The following is a 27,531-nucleotide window of genomic DNA, read 5'->3' on the forward strand; positions in this document are numbered from 1 at the left end:
GCTAGAACAGAAGAAAAAGAAGAGAGTTAATATGTGTACATACCAAAAACAATTAATGCATCAATTAGCTATAGTCAGCACATGCTTAATTAATTAATATATATACCTGGCCGGACTCCGTTTGGTCACGGGAGTCGTCATCACGGTGTCCTTCCCCCTCCATTCGGTCACCGGAGCCGTCATCACAGTGTCACCCGCGGCCGCCAAGCCCGCGCGGCCGTTTATGCCCTCGCCGCTACCTTCCTCTAGGCGCCGGCACTTGCGGGCCTCTTCTTTCTTGGTGGCACTGACACCAGCCATGGTGTCCCGATTGGCCAGCTCTGGTGGCTTCTCCTTAACGCGGCTGTCTTTGGCATGGCCTTGGGACGACGGCAAGCCTACGACAGCAGTAGTAGTAGCAGCAGACCAAGCATGAATTTTGCAATGACCTTTGTGTGCACTATTGTTCTGGAGCTGGTGTACTACCCAAAGCTGTCGTTGCCCGGCTTCTTAATTTGTGGGTTCATCTTGTGGATCGCCAGCAGGGAGCTGACTCCTTCAGGATATGTTGAGCTTGGGAGCACTGACGAGTCGGTGTATGAGGCTGTCATGGGGCCAGTCCGGCATATCCTTAGTGAACGCAAGTCCAGGAAGATTGCTACTTTTCTGTTGATCAATACAGCTTACATGTTTGTTGAGTTTGCCAGTGGTTTCATGAGCAATAGCCTTGGGCTGCTCTCTGACGCTTGCTATATGTTGTTTGATTCTGCTGCTCTGGCAATTGGACTATATGCATCGTACATCGCGAGGCTGCCTGCAAATGGATTGTATAACTATGGAAGGGGCAGGTTCGAGGTGCTATCTGGGTATGTTAATGCAGTGTTCTTGGTACTTGTTGGGGCACTGATTGTGTTGCAGTCGTTCGAGAGGATACTCGAGCCTCGAGAGATATCAACAAGTAGCCTTTTGGCAGTTTCTGTTGGTGGACTTTTCGTAAATATCATTGGATTGGTTTTCTTTCATGAGGAGCACCATCATGCGCATGGCGGTAGCTGCTCTCACTCCCATTCACATTCCCATTCTCGTTCACATGATCATGGTCATGAAGATCACCATCATGATCATGGTCATGAAGATCACCATCACCATCATGACCATGTTCATCAGAGTGCTGATCACGAGAAGACATGTTCTGGTCATCATGGAGACACAAATAAGAGCCATCATCATAATCACCGACATGATAGTAACAATGCAGAGAATCATCATCAACATAACCATAGTTGTAGCCACAAGCATGGTCACAATGGCCATGTGGAACATCACCAGCAGGGTGTAGATCAGGCTCATCAAGATTGTCGCAGCATCAACGGTGAGAAAGGACTTCTAGAGATTCCACTGATAAATGTGCACTCTCATGGTGCAGAATCTCAGTCTTGTAATGGAGAAGTGGAATCGTCAGAAATCGGAAACCATGCCAAGCCAGCAAGCCGGCGTCACATTGACCATAACATGGAAGGTATCTTCTTACATGTCCTAGCTGACACAATGGGAAGCGTCGGTGTTGTGATCTCGACCCTACTAATTAAGTACAAGGGATGGCTAATAGCAGATCCCATTTGCTCTGTATTCATTTCAATAATGATTGTGGCTTCTGTCCTTCCATTGTTGAGAAATTCTGCTGAAATTTTGTTGCAAAGAGTTCAAGGAGCCATGAGAAGGACTTTGAAGCAGCACTGGATGATGTTAAGAAGATTAATGGTGTGATTGGAGTCCATAATGTTCATTTATGGAACTTGACAAACACCGATATTGTAGGCACTTTTCATCTTCATATATCAGCTGAAGCTGACAAGTCTGTTATAAGAGAAAGTGCTTCACGGATATTTCAAGAAGCTGGGGTTCAAGATCTGACTATCCAGATTGAATGTGTCGAAAGATAGCAGTTGTTGGTATAGCGACACTTGTCGGTAGAGTGATAGGATTTTGGCACAGAACAAATATATCTGTAGTGCTCTCCATTCAGGAGCCATCCTTTATGTACTGTTGGAAGGAAATTGCATTGAAATACAGGTTTGCAGCTTAATCATTTTGGTCTGAGCAGCTTAATATTTAGATGCTGTATATTGTCCATGTTGCATATAGACTTCATAAAAGCTTTCCTCCAGCCCTAGGCTACAGTCACATGGTGATAAGCAGTTCAAGCTTAAACAAGCAGATTAATGAAGTAAACAAAGAGCACAATGCCAGCAGAAAAGAAAGGATTACATGACCATATATAACCAGTACAAACTTAAGCAAGCAAATGAATGGAGAAAGCAAATTAAGTAGCAATACAACGAGAAGTGAAGCCTCTAAATCAAAGAGTTACACTGAATAATGCAAGCCCGTGTTGTTGGAGCAGTGCAACAGGAACCTTAGTTCAGCTCAGATATAATTCGGCTGTATCTTCGACATCAAATTGTATCCATTTCATGTGTTCTCTCTTATTCATCACCTGGTATGTGCCTACATAGGTATGTCTTTCTCCGTCATCCCCACTGGCCACCACCACCACTGATTGTAGCAGTGGAAGCAATGAAGGAACATGTGGGATCTAAAATGAAGCATGTCAAGATTAATGAAAAAAAAGCATCAGATGGATGAGTATACGTACTTCAGATCAATCATTTTTGTTTAGCTATCATAGTAAACATCATAATAGTCATCATCATCCTCATCATTGTTGTTTTAATTTGGAGATTGAGATGCCAAAAAGAGCAACAATAGAGTAATTAATGTCAATATATAATTTGGAAGCATGTGCATGTATGTAGGACAGTCGCAGGAGTGTAGAAATATGGAACAGAAAAACAAACACTTAATTCATTCGTTGATGAGTATCATGCGTTATTAGATGATCATATCTAGTTGCGTAATCCTCTGTTTTGCTGTTTACTGGGAGAGCCTATATACACTTCCTATTCTTGCTATGGAATCTGTAAGTTTGGTCCCAACTCTTCTTGCTGCAGGACCTTGTTGCTTGCATCGCCGTGTCTTTTGGCAAGGAGTAAATTATCGTTTGGAGGGGAACAGACTGATGAAAGCATACAGGATAGTATGCAAAAGACATTCCCTTCAGTTCTTGAATCAGAGTGCCGCAGTGAAGAGCAAGATGCTCTTTTGGTTGATGAATTGGTCCGAATAGATTGGGAGGCCACGACCATCAGGTTCCTCTCTTTTGGTCTTGTGATGAATGCTCTATTGGGGTGTTCCCATAGTGATCGATGTGAGTGAATCTTTCAAGTCCTTTTGATCTGCAAAATAGTGCGAATATCGTGGACTGAATATTGTATATGTTAAAGCCATTTGTTAATATATTTTTTCTAAATGTGCTCCACTTTGGTTAATTTCTTGATCATTCTTGTGCCTATAGCTTCAGAGGTTTTTTACCCCCTTTTGCCTTCTTCTACAATTTGGATAACGTTGTGAAATGCCATGATCTAAAACTTGCCATGCGATTTGTCATGCAGGTTCTCGAAGGACATGGAGTTTGACGCTGTTAACACGATGCATATGTGTGCAGACATGCTGAGATGGAGGAAAGAGTTCGGTGTGAGCATGATTCTTGAGGCGATCACGCTGACCTACAGCAATGCTGCAATTGTTGCAATCTTTGCTTAATGTCCAACATTCAACGAGTTCACGTGCACAGGGTTTTGAGTTTGACCGCCCCCTGGCGACACGAGCCTGCCCTCCTCTGCGCCGCCCCTGGTGGCGAACCCCGCCTCTGCTGCTGAGGCTGCCGCTGCATCACTCTCTATCCCTGCTCATCTTTGTGCCTGCCAGTTGGTCGAGGTGGCAGCAGTATGAGATGTTATCGCTGGTCTGTTGCCAATTTACCATGAACCATCTTACTAGCGTAATGTATTTATGCATTTATCCAAGGAATAATGTACCTTCTAGATTTTCTTGTACATTTGTACCATACGTACTTATTTTATTGCTGTGTTGTCAAAATAGATGATCATGTCAAAGCATGAATTCAGTAACTGATATTACAGCTGCAGCCTCATAAGCACAAGTACTGGTGCTCTGTTTTCTAATCTTTGCTTCTTTTTGTGTTTAAATTCCACATGGCTCAGTTTTGTTTCTAACCTTCATGCTTTTTTGCAGTCATATATTTACAGAAATTTTGCACTCATTTGTTATTGCTGATCCGTTGCCAGTTTACCATGTGCCATTATGATCTAGTGTGCCTATATGGCTATATAAGCCTACGTCTGCTAATCAAACTACAAGTGCGATCCTTAGTCGCCTAAGACTTCAGGAGGCTTTGGCTTAGACCAGGTTAGATGATAAGCATAGTAGTGTAAATTCCCTCTTGCAGTGGACATGCTACCAGTTGATTGCATTCTCTTTTCGATGAATATACCACCGTACTGTTACTAATTTCTCGGCTTCCATTTTTTATACAGTGCCACTCAATGGTCATGGTTTTACTCGACAACTTTTATTGTGTTTCAGTACATGCTGTTTTTATCTTTGTTTCACATACTGTGAGCAACAGGCATTCACTGGGTCTACTGGTAGGATATATAAGCAACAAAAATGAACTCAATTACCACTCCAGTTGCCATTGCTCAAGAAAAAGGCAAAAATGAAACACTAAATTGTATTCCCTCCGTACAGAAATATAAGAGTGTTTAGCTAACTATAAAGTAGTGATCTAAACACTCTTATATTTCTTTGGGAAGTACTATTAAAGTTGCCATTGCTGAAGGAGTATTACGTGAGGCAGCAGTGCGAGATGAATCATCCACTAGCTACTACTCCCTCGGTCCCATAACAAGTGCTGCAATTTTATACTAACTTTAGTACAAACGACTTAACAATGAAAACAACACATATAATACTATGTAGAACAGGAGTCATAACATTTCACATACGGGCGCAACATTAAGATTACAACATTACAATTAGAGAACTGAGGATGAGCGCAACATTACAGTTAGAGAACAGAGGACGGCAACATTACAACATTACAGCTAGAGAACCGAGAACGGGCACAACATTTGTCGTACTTGGCAGCGGACTTGTTCTGCCGTGCGGTCATTGCTCAAAGAAGCCACTAGTAGGATGAATCATCCAGTCATCCACTAGTAGGTCACTACAACTCATTACAAAATTCTCAGCAACGACAAGAAGTCTTAACATGAAAACACAGGATAGTAATTATTACATAGAACATGCCAACAGGAGTGGCAACATTAAGCAAAACATTAAGCATACAAGCACAATATCATAAACTGTGTTTTCTCGAGCATACATACAAGTGCATATGAGCGCAACAATGATGCATGATGTTATCTCTAGCATTATATACATAGAAGTGATTGATGCATGCATCCATGCGCTATTTAGGACAAACCATCATCCTCGATGATCAGAAACCCCGTCTCCATCAAGTACTTCATCTCTTCATCATCAGGAAGCCCCTTCTTTAAGAAGATCTTTTCCCCTTCATCGCTACCATCAAGACGATAGCTGCGGTAGATCCAATCTTCTTCCAGATAATCTACCCAGTAAGTCGGCTCACGGCTGCACGCTATGATGCAGTCATTGGTATATGATTCCGAATATGGTTTTTCTTCGCCCCACATCTTCTCAAACTCTAGGCCACGTCCAACGAAACTCCCCTGTGCTGGATGCACAACCCTGCTCCCGGCATACTCACAGTACAGGCAACGGACTTGCTCTGCCACATATGGATGCAGACAAAAATCAAAACGCATCATGCTACTGGATGATGGAAGTGGCAGAAAGCTAGCTACTCGTCTTCCATCAAGGATACTTACTAAACAACGATGTAAACAGAAATAATGCAATGAAGGATTGATGAATGCATGTATTATTTGGGTAAAATTGTAGACCCGGAAGGTCAGCGAGAATATCCTGTTGATCGATGATACCCCACACGTTGTTGTTGCGGGAATTTTTTTACAATATATGTTTCAACGATATATGGTTTTATGGAAAATGAATATTTGGAGTAATAACATGCAAACTAAAACTGAAAATGCATAATATAATGGAAATTCTCATGCATGTTTTGCATGTTGAGCTATGCATGTTGCATGCTGAGTTGGCATGCTTCTTGTTGAGAGAAATAGATTAGTGGGGGCTAGCTATTTTAGATATGAAAGTTTTAAAGCAGTATTCCAACGATGGTCAACTGAAATGGGGATTGCCCTAGGCCAGCTGTTTGCAACTTAAATATACTTATCCAGGAAGAACGGGTGTACTGTCGGAGACATCCACCACTATTGCAAGGGGTGACAGACAGGTAACACATATTGTAAATTTAATAATTGAATAGCAGAGATTTATATATCTGATTGATGAAAAATGCCAAGTCGCAAGGGAAAATGACAGCATACCAGTGCCTGGAGATGGTACTCCAACAGGGCAGCACCAGCCCATCTCCTGAGTCTGAGAGCCATCATTGCGGCATTCAGCAAAGAATAGCGTTGGTGGTGCACCGGCAGATTGGGTAGCGAGGAAGTTGATATGGGAGTAATGATATATGCGAGTGAAAGGACCCGTGTACACAGGGCCATCAACATACTTATTGACACCGCAGATAAGATGCAACTCATACTTGGGTACCTGAACAAGAACAATTAAGACAGAGAATGTTAATCTGAAACACGTACAGATTGTTTTGCAGCGAGAACAAATCCAAATTATGCTAGAAGAAACCAACCCCAGGTTGCCGGCTGTATACGTCAATTAAAGATTTCACCATTCCAACGACTGCAGCATGCTCGTTCCAGAAGTCATTCATGAGTCGATCCATCCTTCCATACGTCAGCTGGTTTACCGCCTCGATATTTGTTTCTGGGTGCTCGGTTTGTTCCAACTCGCTGATGGAATAGAACAGACATTCGGCAAGATGGTCGGCGTCCACGTGGGAGAGCTTGCCGCCATCCTTGAGATAGTGCGAGGCCATCCGCAGCATTGGATTAGACGGTCGGAGAAGCTCTGCCTGGTCATGAGTTTTGGGGTGAAATGCAGCAGCTGCAGCTGCAGCATAAGCTTGTTCGACACTGGAAGATATCATAGCATCATCATTGTTATCATCATCAAGGTGGTTAGGATCAGCGATTCGGAGATCGGCCCCAGACGCCTGCAGTCGTTGCATGGCTTGGTCCGGCGAGAGGTGTCCGGCGCAGCGGGTGCACAGGAAGGAGAGAAGGCCATAGAAGGATCTGACTGCAATTCGAAGAAGGCCTCCTGTGCTGATTGCCTCTAGGTCAACCTTCTTGGTTAGAGGGTAGGCTCGGCTGTACCAGATTGTATTGAGGATGATGTTGGAGACAGGGTCCAGTGGACCGTAGCAGTGGCCGGCCTGGAGCAGGCTGTGGTGGTATTGAGAGTGCAGCTTCTCCTTGGGCAGCAGGGCTAGTGCCTGCAGGTAGTATCCATGGATGGTGGTGAGCAGCATTCGCCTCATAGTGGACCGCTCAGGAAATCCCATCACCTCCCCCAAGAGGTCAGGACTGAGCTTGAGTAGACGACAAGAGGCAAGATCCCATGATTTTTCGAGGGTGAAAACTGATGGCTGATGTTTCTTGAGCAGAATATCTATGATTTCAGTGGACTGGAAACGATCGAAAGTTACACATGGGCCTGATAGCACGGTGGCGACACTCAAGAAAATGTGAAAGCAGCTTCCAAGCTGACGCAAACTGCTTCGGGCACGGGTGTTGGGTGGCAGCTGCAGCACATCTAAGGGCCAGTTCCACGGCGGCGACAGTGGCGTCGGATTTAAACCTGAAACTCTGCTCCATCCCCCGGTGCTGGATGATGAGGCGGGCGGCAACGAGGGGATCCAACTCGGCTTTGTTGAGGTACCACATAGCCTTGGGCTCGGTGAGGTAGGGGAAGAGGGCGGCCAGGAAGGCTACAAGGCCGTTGAGCGACCGCTGGTGCATATCCCCGATCAAATCTATTTTTCTCCGCTTCGGGAAAGATGCTGCGGGGACGGGTTCATTGTCAAGGTCATCCACGCTCATGGCGCCGGCGATGGAGACGCCGGCGACGATGTTGGAGATGGGATCTAGGAGTCCGAAGCAGAAGCCAGCGTCGAAGACCCCCTGGAGGAGCTTCACCCGCCCGTAGCAGCTCTCAATCTTGGCAAGGAGGGCCCATGTAAGCTCGTCCCTCTCCTCTTTTCTGACAACTCCTTCGTCCCTGAGGGTCCGCGGCCCGTAGATCTGTGGCTCGCTGATGCTGATGCGGCTGGAGCTGCTGGTGGTCCTGGCGATCGTGGCTGGATCCATGGACTGGAACTAGAACTTGATCCGGGCGTCGGCCTGTAGATCCGTGGCTACTGGTCCTCACGCTAGCAGTGGCGGAATTAGGATTATAAAACAGACGGTCCACCTAAAATAAATTGGCAACAACTATGACATGCCAACGTTCTAAAATTAGTTTTTAGGGAACATGACAGAATTCTAATTAATTTACCAATAGCACATAGAAACAGATCAATATGGTCTTACAGACATACCGAGATTCTCAATTTTGCATAAGATAAGCCTACATAATATATACCTTGACAAATTCGAAGAAGACTATGTGGCACTGTTAATTTGTTAGAGTGGCAAACAATCAGATAGATCATTATTATGTCACTGATCAGGTGCTCATGTACTGGATAGCAAAATTATTTGTATGTGTTCACATGACTGTGTGTTCATGTACTATATAGCAAGTCTGATTTGTTTAGTTAAGGCAATAGACTTGACCCTTTCACCTTATTGATGCGACAACAAAGAGCAAACCCTAAATCAGAAATTGAGGATGGGCAGCGCCGCAGTGAACAATTTACCTCTCAAGTACACAGATAGGGCCAAAGGTTGGCCGCCGGGTAGGTTTACTGCCTTGCTGCCAGCCGAGCGCCGGAGTCGGCGGAGAGCAGATTGGGCGGCGGGCGGCTGCTTGTAGGGTGGCGCGGTGGCGCTGAGCGCCGGGCGGGCGGGGCGGGCGGGGGTAGCTCCTGGGCGTCTAGCGACGAAAAGGCAGGCAGCGAGGGGCGGCGGCGTTCGCCGTGGCAGGCGGTGAACCGGCAAGAAAAGGAGCCGAGAGCGGCCGAGGTCGGGGACGAGCAGGGGAATAGAGAGGAAACGCGCAGGCAGGGTTCGCCCCCGCATTAACTTTGGGCCGGCCCATATGCGGGGCGGTGCTCCCCTGTTATTTTTTCGTTTTAATTTAATTTTAGTTTTATTTGTGTTTTCGTTTCTGTTTTGTTTTTCTTGCTTCTTTAAAAAAAAGTTCGGGATTTGAAAAAAAAGTTCTGAATTTAAAAAACATGTTTGTGAATTTGATAAATATTCCTGGATTTTGAAAAATCATGAATTTTAAAAATATTTTGTGAATTTGGAAAAATGTTCGAAATTTCAAAATATGTTCATGAATTTTAAAAAATATTCTAATTTTTTTAAAAGAAGAATGTTAAAAATCCTCCAGAATTTCAAAAGTTGTTCATTACTTCTGCTAAACCGCATGAAGTTTGGGTCAGTTTGGTTCATGACCGAACAATTACAAGTCGAGGGATGGTGCCAATCCTTGTGCACTACTCCATAATGCGAGTTGAGTTGAAAGGACAAACGAGGAAAGAACAAACAACTTTCTTGGTCGGCTTGGGTCTCGCGTGTGCAAAAGTATTTTTGTGGTTGTATTAACTTAAAGTGAATTTCAATTTTTATCCCCAGTTTCATGTTTGTGGTAGTATTTACCCTATTTAGAATTTTTCATATTCTTACTCAATTTAATCAAACTTGTGCCACAAACAATCCCATTTAACTTTTATCATGTTTTTATCTTACTATGCTGATGTGCATGCCATTCCAACGGTTTAATTTCTTTCTGGGTTTTCTTCTAGTTTACTTACACTGAACCGGACCCGGCCCAACTAGTCGTCTCGTTTATGTTGCACTGGGTATGACATGTCATTAGGAGAGAAAGGGGGAGGCATGGTTACAACATATTCAAAGCAAAGTACTTAAGGGGCAATCATTACTTGCTTATTCTCATATGAAGGGATCTCAGTTCTGGAGGTCTCCCAACGGATCAATCAAGAGATCCGTCTGGGTTGTCCTCCACCGGCAATGGGCATTAGAACATTTTGTTCCGACAGTCATTTGGGCAGGTGGAGACCATAGAGTGGGCTAGTTTGCGGGCTGCCCTCCCGCCGGTGCTCGCGGATTATGCAAAGACTGCCTCATGGCATTTGGAACCTTCAGTTGTTTTCTCGGTCAGCTCGGCCTATCATGCCATGTGCCAAAGATCAATTATTGTGTGGGCCGCGCTGCTATGGAAAGCGCCCTTACCCTTGAAGATCAAGATTTTTGTATGACAATTGTTGAGGGAACGCTTCCCATCTGGGACGGAGGTGATCAAGTGAAACGACCCCGGAATGGTTCTGCCCTCTTTGTGGTGTCTCGGAGACGGGGACTCACATCCTCTTCTCCTACACGACGGAGTTTTGTGGTGCTTTGTTCTTGAGGCTCCCGGACCTGAATGGGAGGCCCTAAATATGGCCGTGTTTCTTCAAACCAGTGCCAACCAGCCCAGGAGGAGGAGCCGTCTCTTCTAGCTGGTGTTTGTGGTGTTAGCGTGGAGCTTGTGGACGACGCAAAATAAGATGATGATTGAGCGGGTCTTTCTTTCGACGGGCCTCTGATTCAATCTTCAAATTCCTTGCCTTTTTGCAACACTGGCACTTGTTGTGTAGGTAGCGAGATTTGCGATCGCCTGGGCCATATGATGGTTGCGTTGACTACTAACACACTGGGTATTTTACTTTACTGTATTTAAACCTTCTTAAATTTGTTAGGACAGCTTTTCAAATTGCCATGGAACCTATACATATAAGGGTCCAACTATGTCACATCTTGCTGGCCTTTTTTGTTGTTTGTTCTCTAGCCTTTTTCTTTATTGTTTGTTGTCGGGTTAAATACACACGGGCTGCCTGGCAACGCCAGCGCTAGCTACACGAGCTAGACCCGGCTCCCAGCCCTCCCACACCGGCCTTGACTTGATTGATACAAGTCTGTGTATACGATGAAAAAGCAGCTCGTATCCTTTACCTTTTTTGCAAAGTGTCCTCCGGCTTGTCCCTAGGTTGACGTCTTTCAGGTCAATTTACCCCATCCGCAAACATGAAAAATGTTTATGATTTTCCTAAATCACAATTTTGAAAAAAATAATCTGGCAACTTAAAAAATATCAATCAATTTAAAAAATGTTCATGAATTCAAAAAATTCACAATGTTTGAGAAATTAAAAAGTATTCACAAATTGAACAAAAATATTCATGAATTAAAATGATTTTCATGAATTTGTTAAAAAAATTGATTTCCTAAAAATATTCATGGACAAAAGAAATGTTCACGAATTGAAAAAAAGGTCATGAATTTTGAAAACTACATTGAAACAAAAAAAATGGTCGAACCCAGTTGCGAGTTGATGTTCGACTTGCAATTGGGTTAAAAAATATCGATGCATGTTACGAGTCAAGTGTGGACCTGCAACTGTGGTAAAGAAAAGGATCAATGGCCGAGTTGCATGTCAATGGTGGACTTGAAACTCGGATGGAAAAAATATATTTGAGCCCAGTTGCGAGTTGATGGTTGACTTGCAACTATAGCAAAAAAAGGGTCAAACCCAATGGTGAGTGGATGATTGATCTACAACTGAGACACAAAAAAGTTAGCCCTAGTTGCGAGTCAATGGTGGACTTGCAACTGAGGCAAAAATAAACGAGCCTAGTTGCGAGTCAAAGGGTGGGTTCGCAACTAGGGCAAAAAATGATCAAGTGCCCAGTTGCATGTCAACGGTGAACCTGCAACTGAAAAAAAAAATTGTCTGCCGAGTTGCGAGTCGATATTGGATATGCGACTGGATAAAAAAGGGTCAAACACAATTGCAAGTCGATGGTGGACTTGTAATTGAGCCAAAAAAATGTTGGGTCTAGTTGTGAGTCATGGATGGACATGCAATTGGGTTAAAAAAAGACCGAAGACCCAATTGCATGTCAATGGTGGACTTGCAACTGAGACGGAAAAAGGGTCGAGCGAAGTTGCGAGTCGATAGTTAACTTGCAACTGCAGCAAAATAAGATCAAGGGGCCTAGTTGTGAATTGATGGTTGTCTTGCTACTGGAATAACACAAGGGAAAATCCATTTGCAAATTGATGGTTGACTTGCAACTGGAACAAAAAATTCAACCACTAATTGCGAGTTGGTGGTAGACTTGCAACCGAGTTGTGTATTTAAAATTTACTTACCATAAAAATGTTTATCAATAGAAAATATGATCAAGTGTCCACTTGAATGTCAAAAAAATGATGGACTTGTGTTGGAAAAAATGGTCGGGCCTAGTTGCGAGTCGATGATTGACTTGCAACTGCAGAAAAAAAAGATCAATGGGACAAGTTGGGAACCGATGATTGTCTTGCAACTAGAATAAAAGCAAGGGTGGACAAGTTACGAGTCTATGGTTGACTTACAACTGAAAAAAAACAAGTCAACCCCTAGTTGCGAGTTGGTGGTGTACTTGCAACTAAGGTGCGTATTCACAAATAGTTCATCAATAAAAATGTTTATCAAAAAAATTGATCAAGTGCCCACTTGCATGTCAACGGTGGACTTGGAACTTGAAAAGAAAATTGTCGGGCCAGTTGTGAGTCGATAGTGGATTTGTAACTGGATAAAAAAAGACCGAACCCAGTTGCAAGTCGATCGTAGACTTGCAATCAAGTAAAACAAATTACTGGGTCCAGTTGCAAGTCTTGAGTGGACTTGTAATTGAGGCAAAAAAGATCAAGCACTAGTTGTATGTCAATGGTGGACTTGCAACTGGGATGGAAAAAGGTCGAGCCCAATTACGAGTCGATGATTGACTTGCAACTGCAGCTAAAAAAGATGAAAGGGGCAATTGTGAATCAATGGTTGTGTTGCAGGTAGAATAAAACAAGGTCAGGCTAGTTGCGAGTTAATGGTTGACTTGCAACTAGAACAAAAAAGTCAACCCTAGATTATGAGTCGGTGGTGGACTTGCACCTGAGGCGTGTTTTCAAAAATTGTTCATCAATAAAAATGTTTATCAAACAAATAAATGACAAAAATATAAATTAATCATGCATTTTTAAAAAATTTAAATTTAATTAACTTTTGAAAAAAATCAAACAACAAAAAATGTTTAATTAACTAAAAAAGATGATGTCCTTATGCAAAAAAGAATACAAAAAAATCTAGTTACACTCTCTCCTCTAGAATGAACCTGCAACAAAATGTACAAGAAGAAAAGGTCCGACAAAAAAAAATGGACGCACAACATGAATGGGCCTATATGTGAACAAACAAATAAGATGACACGGGAATACACCGGCCGACGACACAAGATCAAGAGGTTGCGCGAAAAATTACTACAATAAAATCCAACGGACATCACCTTAGATAAGCCATTGATAAACCTGATCAAGATGAGATTTAGCAAATCCTATTTAAAAAATCATAAATTTCGAACGAACAAATGAAAAAAAAGGAACAAGGAACAAGGAAAAGGAAAAGGAAACAGAAAGAAGAGAATGAGACGAATAGTTCTCCATCGAATGCACATACTGTTCACGTTTTTTTTTGGAACACCGTTCTTCACGTTCTCCCTGTAGCTTATATACATGAAAAAAACAACACAAAACTGAAACAAGGTTGGAAACAGTGACGCGATGGTTAAAGGAGTGGGAGAACGCACAGAAAAACGGGCCAAAAGAAGAGCCCGGACGCAGGGATAGTGGGCCGACAAAACACCTGACACAGTTCTAAAAAAATGGACAACGTGTGCAGGACACATAACGGGCTGAGGAAAAACGCAACGACGTCGCGGACATGGCCAGGAACCGGAATCAACAGCTCGCACGAATAAACAAGCAACAGTAGATCGGACGGTAAGGGACTTAGATGTGACATAGTATTTCACATCTAGATGTGAAATAGCAAAACTGTACATATAAAAGCGTTTAAGAAACATCACCTGACCCACAAAGCTGACGGCTACGATTAAGATAACCCTGATTCGACGCATAACTGCCCTCACCTGTCTGCAGTCGCCCTGAGCGCATTTGTCAGCGCTAGCAGCAGTGTCCACAACTGCTATGATTCCCAAATAATTATGGAATGATCCAGACCGATAATGATACTCTTGAGTAGTAGTACATGTGTTATTAGCTAAAAAAGAGAGCAGCCTGAATCGTGCTACGAGCGACGTCATGATGGATCAGTTGATCACCAGGGCAATCATGGCAGAACAGAGCCGATGCGCTCTGCCGCGAGCAGCACCCCGCTGCCATCTTCAGAACCATCCCCTGAACATCCCTGACACGACAGGCCAAATCCAAAATCGATAATTGAGACGGAGCCAGAAAGCGTCATGCCACATTGCCACTGGCCTCTGCCCACTGTTCAACATGGCCGCTGGTGCGATCCTCTGACGCCGCGGTACCTCGTCGGTGGTGGGGCGCCGCCGCGGTGGTGCCGATCGAACGACGGACCGGGCGTCGCGGGTGGAGCCACCGGCGAGAAAGTACGTGCGTCCTGCTCGACTTTCAGGTCGCGCTTCACGTGCTGGCTCGTCTCATGGATCCCTATCCCCGCCGCGGCCCGTGTCCTCTTCCCCCTGTCCGCGCGTGCACGCATCATGTCGCCATGACGATCGATCCATGGATCCATCGGTCCTCTCGTTGTCCGTCTCGCTTTTGCGCCCAGAGCCCGTGAGCTTTCCCGGCCGATCGGCATCACGCGTCCGGGTCCGGCCCTTCCAGACCTACCTGCTACGGGCAGCAGCTAGATGTGGAGTGGCTTTTGCGGTGGCGTGGAAGCTGCGGTGAGAGCAGACCAGCTCGTCCGTCCGCTCATGGCACCATGATTGGCACTGATTGATCCTCTGATTCCTAATGCGCCGGGGAAGGGGACAGCGTCGTCGTCTACGTACGTACACGCTTTTCTCCCGAAAGCCGGAAAGCGGTCGAGCTACAGTATTTTCGTCGTCTTTTTTGCGAGAGGTTAGTTAATCCACCGCTGAGTTTTGTATGACTTGAACTTTTCTGGGAAGCTTCGGAATCGGAGGATTTTTGCTCAAGCAAGGTAGAGGGTTTTGTGGTAGTACTCCATCCGTTCGAAAAAATTTGTCCCTCAAATGAATGTATCTGCATCCATTTGAGAAATGAGATTGGGACAAGTTTTTTTAGACGGAGGGGGTATATGACTTGACAGTGCAGGGATTCAGGAGTGCGTGACACCGACGCCGCCCGCATTTGGAGCGGCAAAACTAAACTAGTCTGGAAGAGCTCGGGATGCTTTTGCTCCGGGAAAGATCAATCGATCGGGGATGCATACGAATATAGTACGATACGATACGACGCGGTTACACCTACCGCCGGGCGCCGGCCATGCAAAAGTTGCAGTGGCGCAGACAAGAAGCATGCGTCCGTCCGCCGTGGCCGCTCGCTTCCAGAAGAAACCCGAGGCAGGTGCGTGAGGTCAACGTACGGACCCGGCCCCAAAGAAGGAAATCACTACTGGTTGAGTAAAACAATGGAGGAAAACCAATAAGCATAGCCCCTACCACCTGCTCAGAAAACATGGCTCACCTTACGTTGTACTACGTGCCCTCAGCCAGAAATACAGAGTCGTTTGTTCGGTACGGGCATGGCGAGTAAACAAAGAGGCCGGCCGCCTCTGTTCAGTGGTCACGCGGTCCTTTCCGGTCAGTTGATCAGTCAACGACCACACTTACGGAGTACTCCTACAAAATACGCAGTGAGATCGTCACCATCCACAAAATATACGTATAACCAGCCATCTAACCCCCACACGAACCACTACTCCACGCTCTACCGTGACGGTGTCAACGTCGTATCACAAACCACTCGATCTCCACGCAAATATTACGAAAAGTTGGTACGGATTAATACGAGCACAGCCGGCCACTCGACGTACGACAGGTGTCTCGGCATGTACTGTACGTACAGCAGCGTACGGTTCTCGATCCGTATCGCGCGCGTATGACGCAACGGGGCGGCTCTATCGCCCGTGACCAGCAAAAGGCGAGGCGATCGCCGCACCTGACACTATGCCCGAGCAGGGGAGCGGATCGGGCTCGGTCGAGTCGGCATTCATTTCGCGGCTCGTGGAAGTGGTTGGAGCCGCCGAAAAGACCCGACACGCCCGGGGGCCGCCCCGCCAGCGCTGTCCGTCCATCGCCCAATACATGCTCAAACTGTAGCGCCAGCCCTGTAATGCCAGCACCGTGTTTCCATTCTTTTTTCCCTTGCTGCTGCTGCTGCTTCTTCTTCTTCTTCTTCTTCTTTTTATAGCAAACGTATTTGTTCCATACGGGCGGTGCATCAGAGCATCTATAACCCGATATGGCAAATTCGGCACCTCAAACTTCCATGAACGCCACCGAGCACGTCCGTCTCATATTTAATGCTATGCATCCGATATTTCATCCCCTAGATCCATACAAACCGTGCAAAGGATTTTCTACATAGTACATACACAATACTAGCCTGAACTAAGCTTTTGTCACCGAAGATGTCCACGACATCCGTGCCGGGCGTCGAGTAGATGGGTGTGTAGGAGGGCTTCGGCTCCTCTTTTTCCTCATCCATAAACGCGAGCATCTCGTCGACTCTACCGCATGCTCCGCCATCGCTTTTTGCGGAAGACGACACTTGGCCTTCGTCGCCTATTTCGACGGGAGGGAATCGAGGATCGCCTGCAGATCCGCATCTTCACTGCACCCACGTCCTCCTCCTGCCCCGCGTCCTTCCCATTCGTCTTCCCCACCTCCTCCTCCTCCTCCTACTCCTCCTCCTCCTCCCCCTCCTCCTTCTCCGGATCCACCTCGTCCGGAGGTAGCCCAGCGGTGATATGGGTTTCGCGCCTTGCCCAGATCTGCTCAAACAGCTACAGTCAGCACTCCGGCATTAGATACGAGTAGCTCCTTACCCGAAGGCGTGGGGGCATGACTACTACTAGTGACGAATGCGCGAGTGGGAAGTGGCGGTGGCGGCGACGGACAACATGGGAAAATGTGAATGGGTAGGGTTTCGGTGCCGGTGGCCGGCTTAAATAGCCGTCCCAGGGCACTATGCGGCCCACTGGAGTGGCATCACGCGTTGACAAAGGAGACCAGCATCAGATTGCCGGGTTTCGGAGTGTTTCGTGTGGAACTTGACCGTCAGTCCGGACGTTTGAGGCTTATTTAAGATGGCTGGGGTCGGGTTTTTTGACCGGTCATTAACTGGGTCGTCCGCCCGGCTGTATGAGAGAGGTTTGGGGTGCCGGGTTGTAGATGCTCCTATACTATTTCAGCTGGTCATCTTAGCCGATCAAAAATCCTTTTCTGTATATATTTTGTGGTTGTGTAATTGGTACTAGTACTCTGCTACGGGATTGTGTGCTCCTCCACTTCAGGCCAACTCCACCGTATGACCTCAAACGGACGTCCCCTTTGTCCGGATTTCATCCGTTTGAGGTAGCAATGGGTAGCAAAACGGACATGCGTGTCCGGCTCATGTTGGAGGCACCCAGTGCAGCTGACTACCCCAAAATATCTGCCTGCATTTTGGCCCACGTCTGCGCCTCATCCGCCCACAAGCTCGCGCTCTCGCTCTCGCTGCGCCGCATCAGTGCTCGCCGGGGTGTAGCAGCAACACCCGAGCTCGCCCGTGCGCCCGTACCTGCCCACCCGACTGCCCGGTCACGCCACGCTCGCCACACAGATGTCGCAGCTGCTCGCCCCGTGCTTCGCCTGCTCGCCAGCGCGGAGGCTGCAGCAGCAACCGCGCCCGCCCGCAGCCCACGCGCTCCGAGCCTTGCCGGGGCGCTCGCCCACGCGCGAAGTTGCGGCACATGCAGCAGCGACGGCGGCTGGCTAGCTAAGCGGGTCTGCCGTTAGGTCGTCTGGTATGTCCGTTTTATCTTGAACGGACGCATCCGGATAAAATGGGGTCGCGCGGTGGAGTTGGCCTCACTCCGGTTTGGCAGAGGAAGAAGATACCCTGGAGAAGATGGCACAGAAAAACGACGACGCTGCAGCGACCAGCGGATCTCGCTTGTGACCACGTCCACGTACGCACTAGTACGCGCGAATAATCCGCGACCACAGTCATCTGACGTGCGTCGAGCTAACCAGCAGTACAAAATCCCCCCCGGTGACGGCAGCGAAGCGAGCCTCCACAGCAGAGGCACGCGGAGCCGTCGCCGTCGCCGTCGCCTCCCCGTGTCGCTAGCCGGCCATGGAGTAAGTAAGTAAGCAGAGCAGGGAGTAGTATATTACGCCAAGCCAAAGCTTGCCTGCCTCCCCGGCCGCGCTCACCAGCACGACACCGGCCGCGCACGCCAACGCAAGCCAAGGCGGCGGGTGGGCGGGAGCGCGCGCTTTTCTTGCACCGACTTGCGGCGTCGGATGCTCGTGGCCGCGCTGAGGCACATGCTGCGCCGCGTCCTCGCCGGCCTCCGCGCGCTGCACCCGCGCCCGCGCAGACGCCGGCAGGGCGGTGCTGGTGGTGGCGCTGGCGCTGCTGCCGGTGCCGGAGCGGCGACGGTGCCCAAGGCGCGCGTGACCGTGCGCCGGCTGGGCAGCAACGGCGGGAGCAGGAAGGCCGGCACCCCGCGCGGCGGTGCTGATGGGTCGGCGCCGGGGGAGGGACGGCAGCCGGTGACCATCCGCGTGGCGACGTTCAACGCGGCGCTGTTCTCCATGGCGCCCGCGGTGGCCGCAGTCCCTGAAGCGGGAGCGGAGCGCGAGGCCGCGCGCCGGAGCGGCGCCGGCACGGGCACGGGGGCGCGGCCGCGGCCCAAGGGGATCCTGAAGGCGCAGGCGAGCCTGCTGTCGCGGGCGCCGAGCAAGGCGCGCGTGTCCATCAACCTGCAGGACAACGAGATCTCCCTGGACCGGAGCGGGCGGCTGGTCGGCAGCCCGAGGGCCCGGAAGCCGCATCAGGTGATCGCGGGCGGGCTGGACGCGAGCCGGCGGCGGAGCGTGGAGGAGGTGCTGCGGGAGACGGGCGCCGACATCATCGGGCTGCAGAACGTGCGCGCCGAGGAGGAGCGCGGGATGCGGCCGCTGTCGGAGCTGGCGGGCGCGCTGGGCATGCGGTACGTGTTCGCCGAGAGCTGGGCGCCCGAGTACGGCAACGCCGTGCTCTCCCGCTGGCCCATCAAGCGCTGGAAGGCGCTCCGCGTCGCCGACCAGTCCGACTTCAGGTCAGTCAGTCCGTCAGTCGCCCTCCTACGGCGTCGCTCATTTCTGTTCCTGCATCGGATTCGGGGCTGCGGGTCACGTCGTGGTCCGAACGAATGTTCCATCCTCTTCCACTGTAAACGAACGAACGAACCCACAGCCGGCCCGCAGTCAAACGTCGCCAGTGCGCCGCATTAGTGCCCCGTCCTTGCGCCCGACCAGGGCTCGTGTGCCGCTGGCCATGCCAGGCCGGCGACTGTTGCCGGACAGCGGCGCCCGCTCGTCGGCGCCACCGGCGTGCTAGCCTAGCCCGTGTCCTTTTCGACCCAAGCAGCAGCATCTACTACTACCACTAGCTAGCTGCTCGTTTTCGCATGAACGTATGGTAGTTGTGCATTGCATGCGTTGCGTCCCCGGCCGGACCCCGCCCGGTCCGCCGTGCATTATTGCCGGTCGAAAGAAGCCTAAACAATCTCCATGGAAATTCCTGAGTTTCAGACATAACCTTAAAGCTTCTTCTCTTTTTTCTGCTCATTTTAGTATTGTTATTTCTCTCGTGGAAGCTTCTTGTTGCTTAGCCAGGCAGTGTCCCGGCTGACCCGTGTTCCGAGCCAAAAGCGGTACGTAGTAGGCACCGGGCTTCACCTGCCACTAGCGCTTGTCAACCCGAAACCCACGCCCGACAGGCAGCTAGATGCTTAGGGAGTAAGTATGACACATCTTGATCCACAACTTAGCTAAACTGCCTCTTTGTTTAGGGTTATTAGTTTAGTACCAAGCCATGGATTAGGTGAAACAGCTCCCTTGGCGCCTGGCACCACACACGCACACACACTCTTTCTCTCTCTCTGCATTCAGCGTCCACAATCCAAGGGCAAACGGCCGGCTCCCGAGGGTCCATGCTTTTCTCTCTTCTCTTTGGTAGCTTTCCCCGTGACTGATCAACCGGAGTCCATGGTTAGAACGACGGTTAGGGTGCCGCGGCGTCGCCGTCGGCGAACAGTCCGGAGTAGCTGGGCAGGCCCTTTCCGGGCGACGGCGGCTTCAATTCGGATCCACGGACGGACAGCCACCCACGGCCATGCAAGGAGGCCACGACAAGTTATTGCACTGCGTTTTTGTTTTTGTTTTTGTTTTTGTGTCCGTGTGATATCGCGATCACGAAATCTCTAATTATATAATAATAATGGATCGAGAGCCGAACGTGCATAATTCCCCGGCCTCTGTTGCTGTCCGAGCTTGATGGAGCCCCTGTCACCGTTTTTTAATGCTGAATGGTTGTCGGGAAGGAGAAGTGGTGAAAAATTGAAGAGGTGTGATGGCGCGTGCAGGAACGTGCTGAGGGCCACGATCGAGGTGCCGCGGGCCGGGGAGGTGAACTTCCACTGCACGCACCTGGACCACCTCGACGAGAGCTGGCGGATGAAGCAGGTGGACGCCATGCTCCGCTCCGTCGACGGCCCCCACATCCTCGCCGGCGGCCTCAACGCGCTCGACGGCACCGACTACTCCGCCGACAGATGGGCCGACATCGTCAAGGTCTTCAGTCTTCTCCGAATGGTTTCGAAACCTTGGACATTACGAGGCAATTCTAATGATCTTTGGTGTTGCATTTTGCAGTACTACGAGGAGATCGGCAAGCCGACGCCCAAGGTGGAGGTGATGAAGTACCTCAAGGGGAAGCAATACGTGGACGCCAAGGATTTCGCCGGAGAGTGCGAGGCCGTGGTGGTCGTGGCCAAAGGCCAGGGTAAGACTGACTGACATGCCACGTTTTTATAAGGCACTGTTAACAATGTCTGCTGTGTTACTCTGGTACTGAAATTACACTGAACTGAATCTCCAGACGTGCAAGGGACGTGCAAGTACGGCACGAGGGTGGACTACATTCTGGCGTCGCCGAACTCCCCCTACAAGTTCGTGCCGGGTTCCTACACGGTCGTCTCCTCCAAGGGGACGTCGGACCACCACATCGTGAGGGTCGACGTCGCGATAGTGCCGGACACCAGGGACGCGGACGAGCAGGCCGCCGGGGGCCGGAAGCAGAGGGTGGTGAAGATGAGCAAGAAGGGGCCCAGAAAAGGGATATGGGCGGCTAAATGATGATGATACTCTGTGTTATTTGCTGGAGTCCTTCTCTAGTACGTACATTCTTTTTCTTTTTTACCTGTTTTGCCATTGTTGGTAGAGGCGATGTTGGTTGCTTTCAATTCAATTGTGTATACGGCTGGGATGGCTAGTGGTTGAAGTGGGGCTGAAGAATGTGATGTATAAGTAACCAGGAGGTGGAAGGAAGCAATGTATTTTTGGGATGGCTTCCATGCCGCTGTTGCCTGCTGCCTTGCCTTGGCCCTGTTTTCACATTCGGGGTGGCTTCGGGTGGGCAGTCCCTGTTGCCTGAATTACAATTTACAAACCAGAAGTGGATGCAGCACAAAGAGCTGGCAAACTGTGCCGATCGTCTACCGAAATGTACACCAGCCTGAAGAATCTAGAGCAAAAAAATTAAATAAAAACTCCAACTTCAGTACTACAGTCTTTGCTTCACCATTGTTTTGAGGGAACAGTACACGACGAAGCCAACTTTTTACTCTCCGTCCCAAAATATAAAAATGTTTTTAACAGTACATCAGTGTAAAAAAAACGTTTTTATATTATGAAACGGAGGGAGTATCATCGAAGCAGGTGGCACAGCACCTGCTTTGTTTCATAACAAGAGCCGTCTCCATCCTCACCGGTGAGCCATAGCTCCTATACGTTATCCGGATAGGGCCAGTGGACTCATTCTGTTCTTCTGATAAGATAAACAAAACGAGAGAAAAACACAGCAGATGTGCTCTACTGCTGGCTGCGAGGTGTTATGGCTGACGCCGACGGCTCGCAGCTACTGGATCGATACGGCCCACCGTACCGTACCGGCTGATGTACACGGTGCTATGCTACACCCAGCAGAGCAGTACGTACGTACCATGCATGCATGGACGGACAGCAAGGTCCCGACCGTATGTATAATCATGGGTCGATGTATCCCAACCACCGTGAGAACTGTCCAACTGTGGATCACGAACGTGCATGGCCGGGCGCGCGCGTATGTGGCCCTCGCGCCTGAGGGGTGCTGATCACCTGTATTGCCATGCGGACGAGCTGAGGCCTGAGGGTGATGGATGCTGGCTAGTAATTAGATGCAACCGTTGGTCCCGGATGCTGACATGATCCCAGCAACTTAAGTACTCACTCCGTTCCGAATTACTTGTCTTGGATTTATCTAGATACGAATCTTCAGCCTCGAGGGAATATGTTTGACCCCCTCCAACGCATGCCCACCCATGATTTGGGTTCAAGCTCTGTCACAGCCTCGAGGGAAGTAATACAACCCAAATTTATTGATTCGACAAAGGAAAATCGAAGAATATTTACAAGGTTTAGTAATTGAGTTATTGATTCAACCAGACATGAGACAAGTACTTGCTTGCAAGAATTATTAGTAGCAATGACAATATGGTGAATGGAGTGGTTTACGTAACAAAGTAGTTTCACATCAACAAAATACCCGACATTTGCCCAGTGGCGGATCCAAGACCCAGGTCGGGGGGGGGGGGGGGGGGGGGGGGGCTGAGCAATATGATAATTGAGTATCTCATTAATCTTACGTGACTACACTTGCAAACATAAAGCAGTACATAGACATCAACGTTATCAAGATGGTGACTAGGCACAACATTTAAAAGTGGAAGAATTACATACCCATTCTACGCCTCTTTAACTACTACAAAATGCATGTTGCACCAATAATGATTGCTAGGTTCTTACTGAGTTGGTGCTTGAGAGATTGTGAATTGACTCAACATAAAATAAAACACATGCCTTTCACAAATGGAACCAGGGAGTGTAATGCGCTTAATTTTATGAAAATGGCACACTTGCGATGCCGGAGTTTCGTAAGTTATTTTGAGTGTTTAATGAGTCGGGAGAATAGTTTCAGGACCCTCTTTGTAATGGTCTCAGAACATCAAACTTATTATTTTTAGCCTTTCGGCTTTGTAGCTTTGAAGTTTTGTTTGGAGCTCTCATTTTTTGGTTTATTTAAATTGCATAACAGCCATTACAGAGAGGGTAGAAACCCGTACTTCCCAAACCTTAAAAACTTTGGCAACAAAAATGGGCGGTGTTGACAATTTACTTTGAATGATTTTTCAGCTATGTATAGGAAGGTATGGTGGACTCTCTGAAATAATTGGGTTTAGGTAAATGGATGCACAAGAAACATTCCCGCTTAGTACAGGCGTAGACTAGCAATAAGGATTAGGAGCGACCAATCAGGAAGCCTAGACATCATAATTATGCATTCTGAACAATTAAAGCCAGGTGCAGTCTAAGCATAATGTAAATTCTTTTAAATTGATACACGGTGGAGGCTAAATTATGGAATAATTTTGCATGTATGAACATGTGCCAGGTCAATAACCGAGACTTCAAAGGGAAATATTCAATTAGCAAGATTTGTCAAAGCTTAACTCGGTCCAATTGCTATATATTTGCATGATTCTCTAGTTAGAAAAGATTTTAGCATGAGAAAGCACAAATCGTCTGCACCTCAAAATATGCATGCATATCAATATATGATAGTATAAGTAAACCACCTTGGTAAATCACACATGAGTGTTAAGTAAGATCAAGGTTCAAAATACTTCCTCCGTTCCATAATATAAGGTGAATCAACGCACTGCTTTGACTCTTCTTCCGCTGCAAGGACTGCACACCTAGTGGTAAACCTATGATCTGTACCCTAAGCATGTTCCTGGTTGTTCTACTCAGTAGGAAATAAAATGTGTGTTAGCGTTGCATGCGTAAATCAATAGTCGGGACAGAGCTTAGACACGACATAGCACTAATCGCCACCAAGGCAAGCCACCTAGACCTAGCCCTACACCTACTACTAGACCTACATGACACTATTGCGACCTGGCAACCTTTCGCATGCTCACTCACGATGGCTTCGCCGCCGGAGGAGAAGGGAAAAGGCGTCGGGCAGAAAATGGCGACTCTCAAGGAGATGGTTCCGAGATACAAAGGGAAGGTGAGAAATGAGTGGTCCCTCGTTGATGTCTTAAGTGGCGACCTTTTAGCCTAATCTCATGTCTTAAGTAGTGACCTTATAGGTTTTTGTTTTCCTTACATTTTTCTTTCTCTAGCCGTCTTGCGTCATCGACGAGATGGTGGCAGCAATGACACACTGAAATAAGGTCTCTTTGGTCTCTCGGTATCTTGACGAGGGTAGATGTCAGATTTGTTAGTTTTCTTCGGATTTAAACATTTAGTGTGTCAAATCAAGGGGAAGAGTTGTCTGGCTCTTGGTGCTATGATTTCAGCATCTTCTTTCGATTTGTTATGCGGCATGGTTCGATTTCTCCAACCTTCTATGATAGTACTGCAAGATAGCAAGCATGAACTGCATGGGGTGATGCCCTAACCGTTTTTTCGGTGGTTTTTAGATCTTATTTTCTAACGATGAATGACTTTTTCCATTTCTTTAAATTGCAATATATCGAAGAAGTAGAAGAGTTCTTTTCATCACTAACATGAATTATCATCTGAATTCACTTGTATTCATTTTATCCATTTTGAAAGGAAATGACATGTAATTTCATATTAAAATAAGCCCATTCTAGCAATGGGATTCTTTCTTCATTTTTCGGTCTTCAAAGCTTAATATGTCAAGGAAGTTTGCGGGCTTTTCCTTATGGTCGGCTCATTGCAATTTTCAAGCTTCGGCGTACGACGTACAATCAAAAGAAAAATATTATCAATATGATTTTTTGATGTATTTTTTTGCTTATCGTTTTGTGTCCTGTTGTCTTTCCTGGTTACTGTTTTCCTATAATAAAATTTATCATACTGAAGAAGCCCTTCGGTTGTCTTTTTGAAAAAAGGAATATTTATACCAAGAAAAGGGTACAGAATTGAACTTACTTTTGTACTGTGTTAAAAAAATCGAACTTACTTTTTTACATTTGGGCCTTGTCCGCGACCCGCGACGAACCAAAAGCACCACATGCGAACGGCACATGTACGCACAGAAAACTCGACTAAAAAAAAATATGTACGCCCGCGAAACGCAAACACATAGCACACGGCGGGAGAGCGCATACATCGAGATCACCGGCCGGACTAGCTACTGCGACGCCAGCGAGCTCGCGGCAGGCTTCGCCGGAGGGTACCCGATCGAGTGGCGCTTGGAGGGGAAGACGACGAAGACGCCGCTCGCGAGGGCGCCGACCACGACGGGGAGCGCCATGACCACCTGCTTCTGCTGCTCCCTGAGCGCCGGGTAGAAGCACGCCACCGTGTTGGCGTCGGCCAGCAGCGCCACGGCCGCGAACACGACCACCGAGAAGAAGGCGTGCGCGAAGTCCGCCGGGCGCAGCCTGTACTTGAAGAAGTCCCTCGCCCCGGCGTCGTCGTCGTCGCCGCCGCCGAACGGCAGGAGGCCCCTGGGCGTCACGAGGCCGTACCTGACCTTGCCGTCGGCGCCGACGAAGCTGTCAGTGAAGGCCGAGAAGGCGCACGAGAAGGCGCAGAGCACGAGGAGCGCCGCGGTGACCACCCTGTTGGCCACGCTGCACGCGCCGGCGTTGGTCACGATCGGGTTGAGCACCTCGTACACGATCACCGTCGACGTCGGCAGCAGTTTGAGCACGTCGCCGATGCTCCCGAACGTCGAGTCGGCCATGACGCCCACTTTGGTCGCTGTGCTCTCGGCTGCTGCTGCTTTCTTGCTCGACTCGGCTTCTTTGATGCCTTCTTCCATCAGCTGATTTAAGCTATCCCCTGCCCTCCTTCCTTCTCTAATTTACCTATTTTATAGGCCATCTGGGCCTAAAGAAATCCATGGGAGCTTGGAAACTAATCCGGTTGCTTACTCCGGTAGAAATAGTGGTAGCTTGTCTTGGTTGTAAATTGCAATGTGATAGTAACCAAATTGACGTACATGTTGCCCACATTTGCAGGATGATATTAAATTCCTCCAGCCGCGAAGTCCATATGTACGAAATTTTTCTAAGAACCTGACAGCGATGCGTCGCGAAGGGATAGTTTCATGAAGAGTTTTCATGATTGATTAGGTCGGATTGCTTGTTCATGACACCAATCTATAAACCTGCACACATTTTTATATCGCGTGTTGTGAGCTCACTCGTTGCAGATTAATTGTCTCGGGAGTTTCTTGCAGGCAGGGACGAAAGAAATGGTCATCTTAGCCTATCGTCTCGTACTGGTGAGAGACTACAATGCGATCGTGACGCTGCCCCTAGATTGGACGTCCACGTAGGATGCAAGTGTATTCTACTCAGTGGATACGTACTAGCCTACTGGTTGAAATTAAGCCTTCTCAGTTATGAAAGCTGCACTTTCCTTAGAAAATCTGCAGACGTTGACCTCCATGGTCGAGACCAAGAGATTGCTACATGTATGTTGCTTGAGTTTTTGCTGACAGGGGTGGCGAGTGAAGATCCTGGAAAGGATATGTGACCAGCAAGCAAGGTTTGGCAATGTTCAAAGGAACTTCAGAGACTTATGACCCATGTATCAGATAAGTAGAGTGACAATGAGATTTCAGAGGCCATGACGCGTCTAATGAGGACGGGAGCATCGCCCCCCAGTGACAATGATCTCTTCGGTGGCCGGCTTTCGATGAATGAAGGGAGACTTGCCGCTATGAGGTTGCTGGTAAACTGTGGCAGTAGGTCACTGGCTAGTGAGTGGCGGAAGGATGGGCATCAAGCTTTGAAGCCGTACATCGAACAAACCTCATTCGTCTACCCAGTGACGTCCAATCAAATTTGCGAGCATTTTAATGAAATGGTGAACATTCTTCAAATTTGTGAATATTTTTTTATAAATTCTTGAAATGTTTCAAAATTCTGAATATTTTTTTCTGAAACTTGTGAACGTTTTTTGAAGCGGCGAACATTTTTTTGAATAACGAATAAATATTGAAATTGGGGAACAATTTTTGAAATTCCTGAACATATTTTAATTTTGACGACTTTTTTCAAATGCATGACATATTCGAATTCATGAACTTTTGTTTGAATCAATGGACTTTTTTGTAATTCACAAAAACAATAATTTGGTGAATATTTTTTAATAGTAATTCATTAACATTTTTCTAGATCGCGACAAAATGAAAATCACGAACATTTTATGAATACATGAACATTTTTTCCCAAATCATGAACATTTTTTTACTTCCAGAA

The 27,531-nt window shown here is 47.7% G+C and overlaps 2 protein-coding genes and 2 pseudogenes across 2 annotated transcripts; 2 read left to right on the forward strand and 2 right to left on the reverse strand.

Annotated features, from left to right (window-relative positions):
• The first annotated feature begins 285 nt into the window (after nt 1–285).
• Nucleotides 286–1,922, forward strand: LOC123184881 (metal tolerance protein 8-like; annotated as a pseudogene).
• A 3,224-nt stretch (nt 1,923–5,146) lies between these two features.
• LOC123187738 (uncharacterized) lies at nt 5,147–9,121 on the reverse strand (annotated as a pseudogene).
• A 9,155-nt stretch (nt 9,122–18,276) lies between these two features.
• LOC123187739 (uncharacterized) lies at nt 18,277–21,571 on the forward strand. The gene is made up of 4 exons (XM_044599663.1): nt 18,277–19,299; nt 20,608–20,815; nt 20,897–21,026; nt 21,123–21,571. Exons 1-4 carry the CDS (start codon nt 18,500–18,502, stop codon nt 21,377–21,379), a joined length of 1,395 nt encoding a protein of 464 aa, XP_044455598.1. The 5' UTR covers nt 18,277–18,499; the 3' UTR covers nt 21,380–21,571.
• A 3,658-nt stretch (nt 21,572–25,229) lies between these two features.
• Nucleotides 25,230–26,204, reverse strand: LOC123184882 (protein DMP2). Its single transcript, XM_044596926.1, has one exon. The coding sequence runs from the start codon at nt 26,082–26,084 to the stop codon at nt 25,449–25,451; it is 636 nt and encodes a 211-aa protein (XP_044452861.1). The 5' UTR covers nt 26,085–26,204; the 3' UTR covers nt 25,230–25,448.
• Nucleotides 26,205–27,531: the final 1,327 nt, after the last annotated feature.

The sequence above is a fragment of the Triticum aestivum genome, chromosome 2A (assembly GCF_018294505.1).
Source record: "Triticum aestivum cultivar Chinese Spring chromosome 2A, IWGSC CS RefSeq v2.1, whole genome shotgun sequence".
Taxonomy (NCBI): Eukaryota; Viridiplantae; Streptophyta; class Magnoliopsida; order Poales; family Poaceae; genus Triticum; species Triticum aestivum.

Excerpts from the sequence above, each read along its gene's own strand:
- LOC123187739 (XM_044599663.1), top strand. The coding sequence starts at position 18,500 with ATGCTCGTGGCCGCGCTGAGGCACATGCTGCGCCGCGTCCTCGCCGGC. Across the intron at positions 19,300-20,607 it reads GCCGACCAGTCCGACTTCAG|GAACGTGCTGAGGGCCACGA; the intron begins GTCAGTCAGTCC and ends TGGCGCGTGCAG. Across the intron at positions 20,816-20,896 it reads GATGGGCCGACATCGTCAAG|TACTACGAGGAGATCGGCAA; the intron begins GTCTTCAGTCTT and ends TGCATTTTGCAG.
- LOC123184882 (XM_044596926.1), bottom strand. The coding sequence starts at position 26,084 with ATGGAAGAAGGCATCAAAGAAGCCGAGTCGAGCAAGAAAGCAGCAGCA.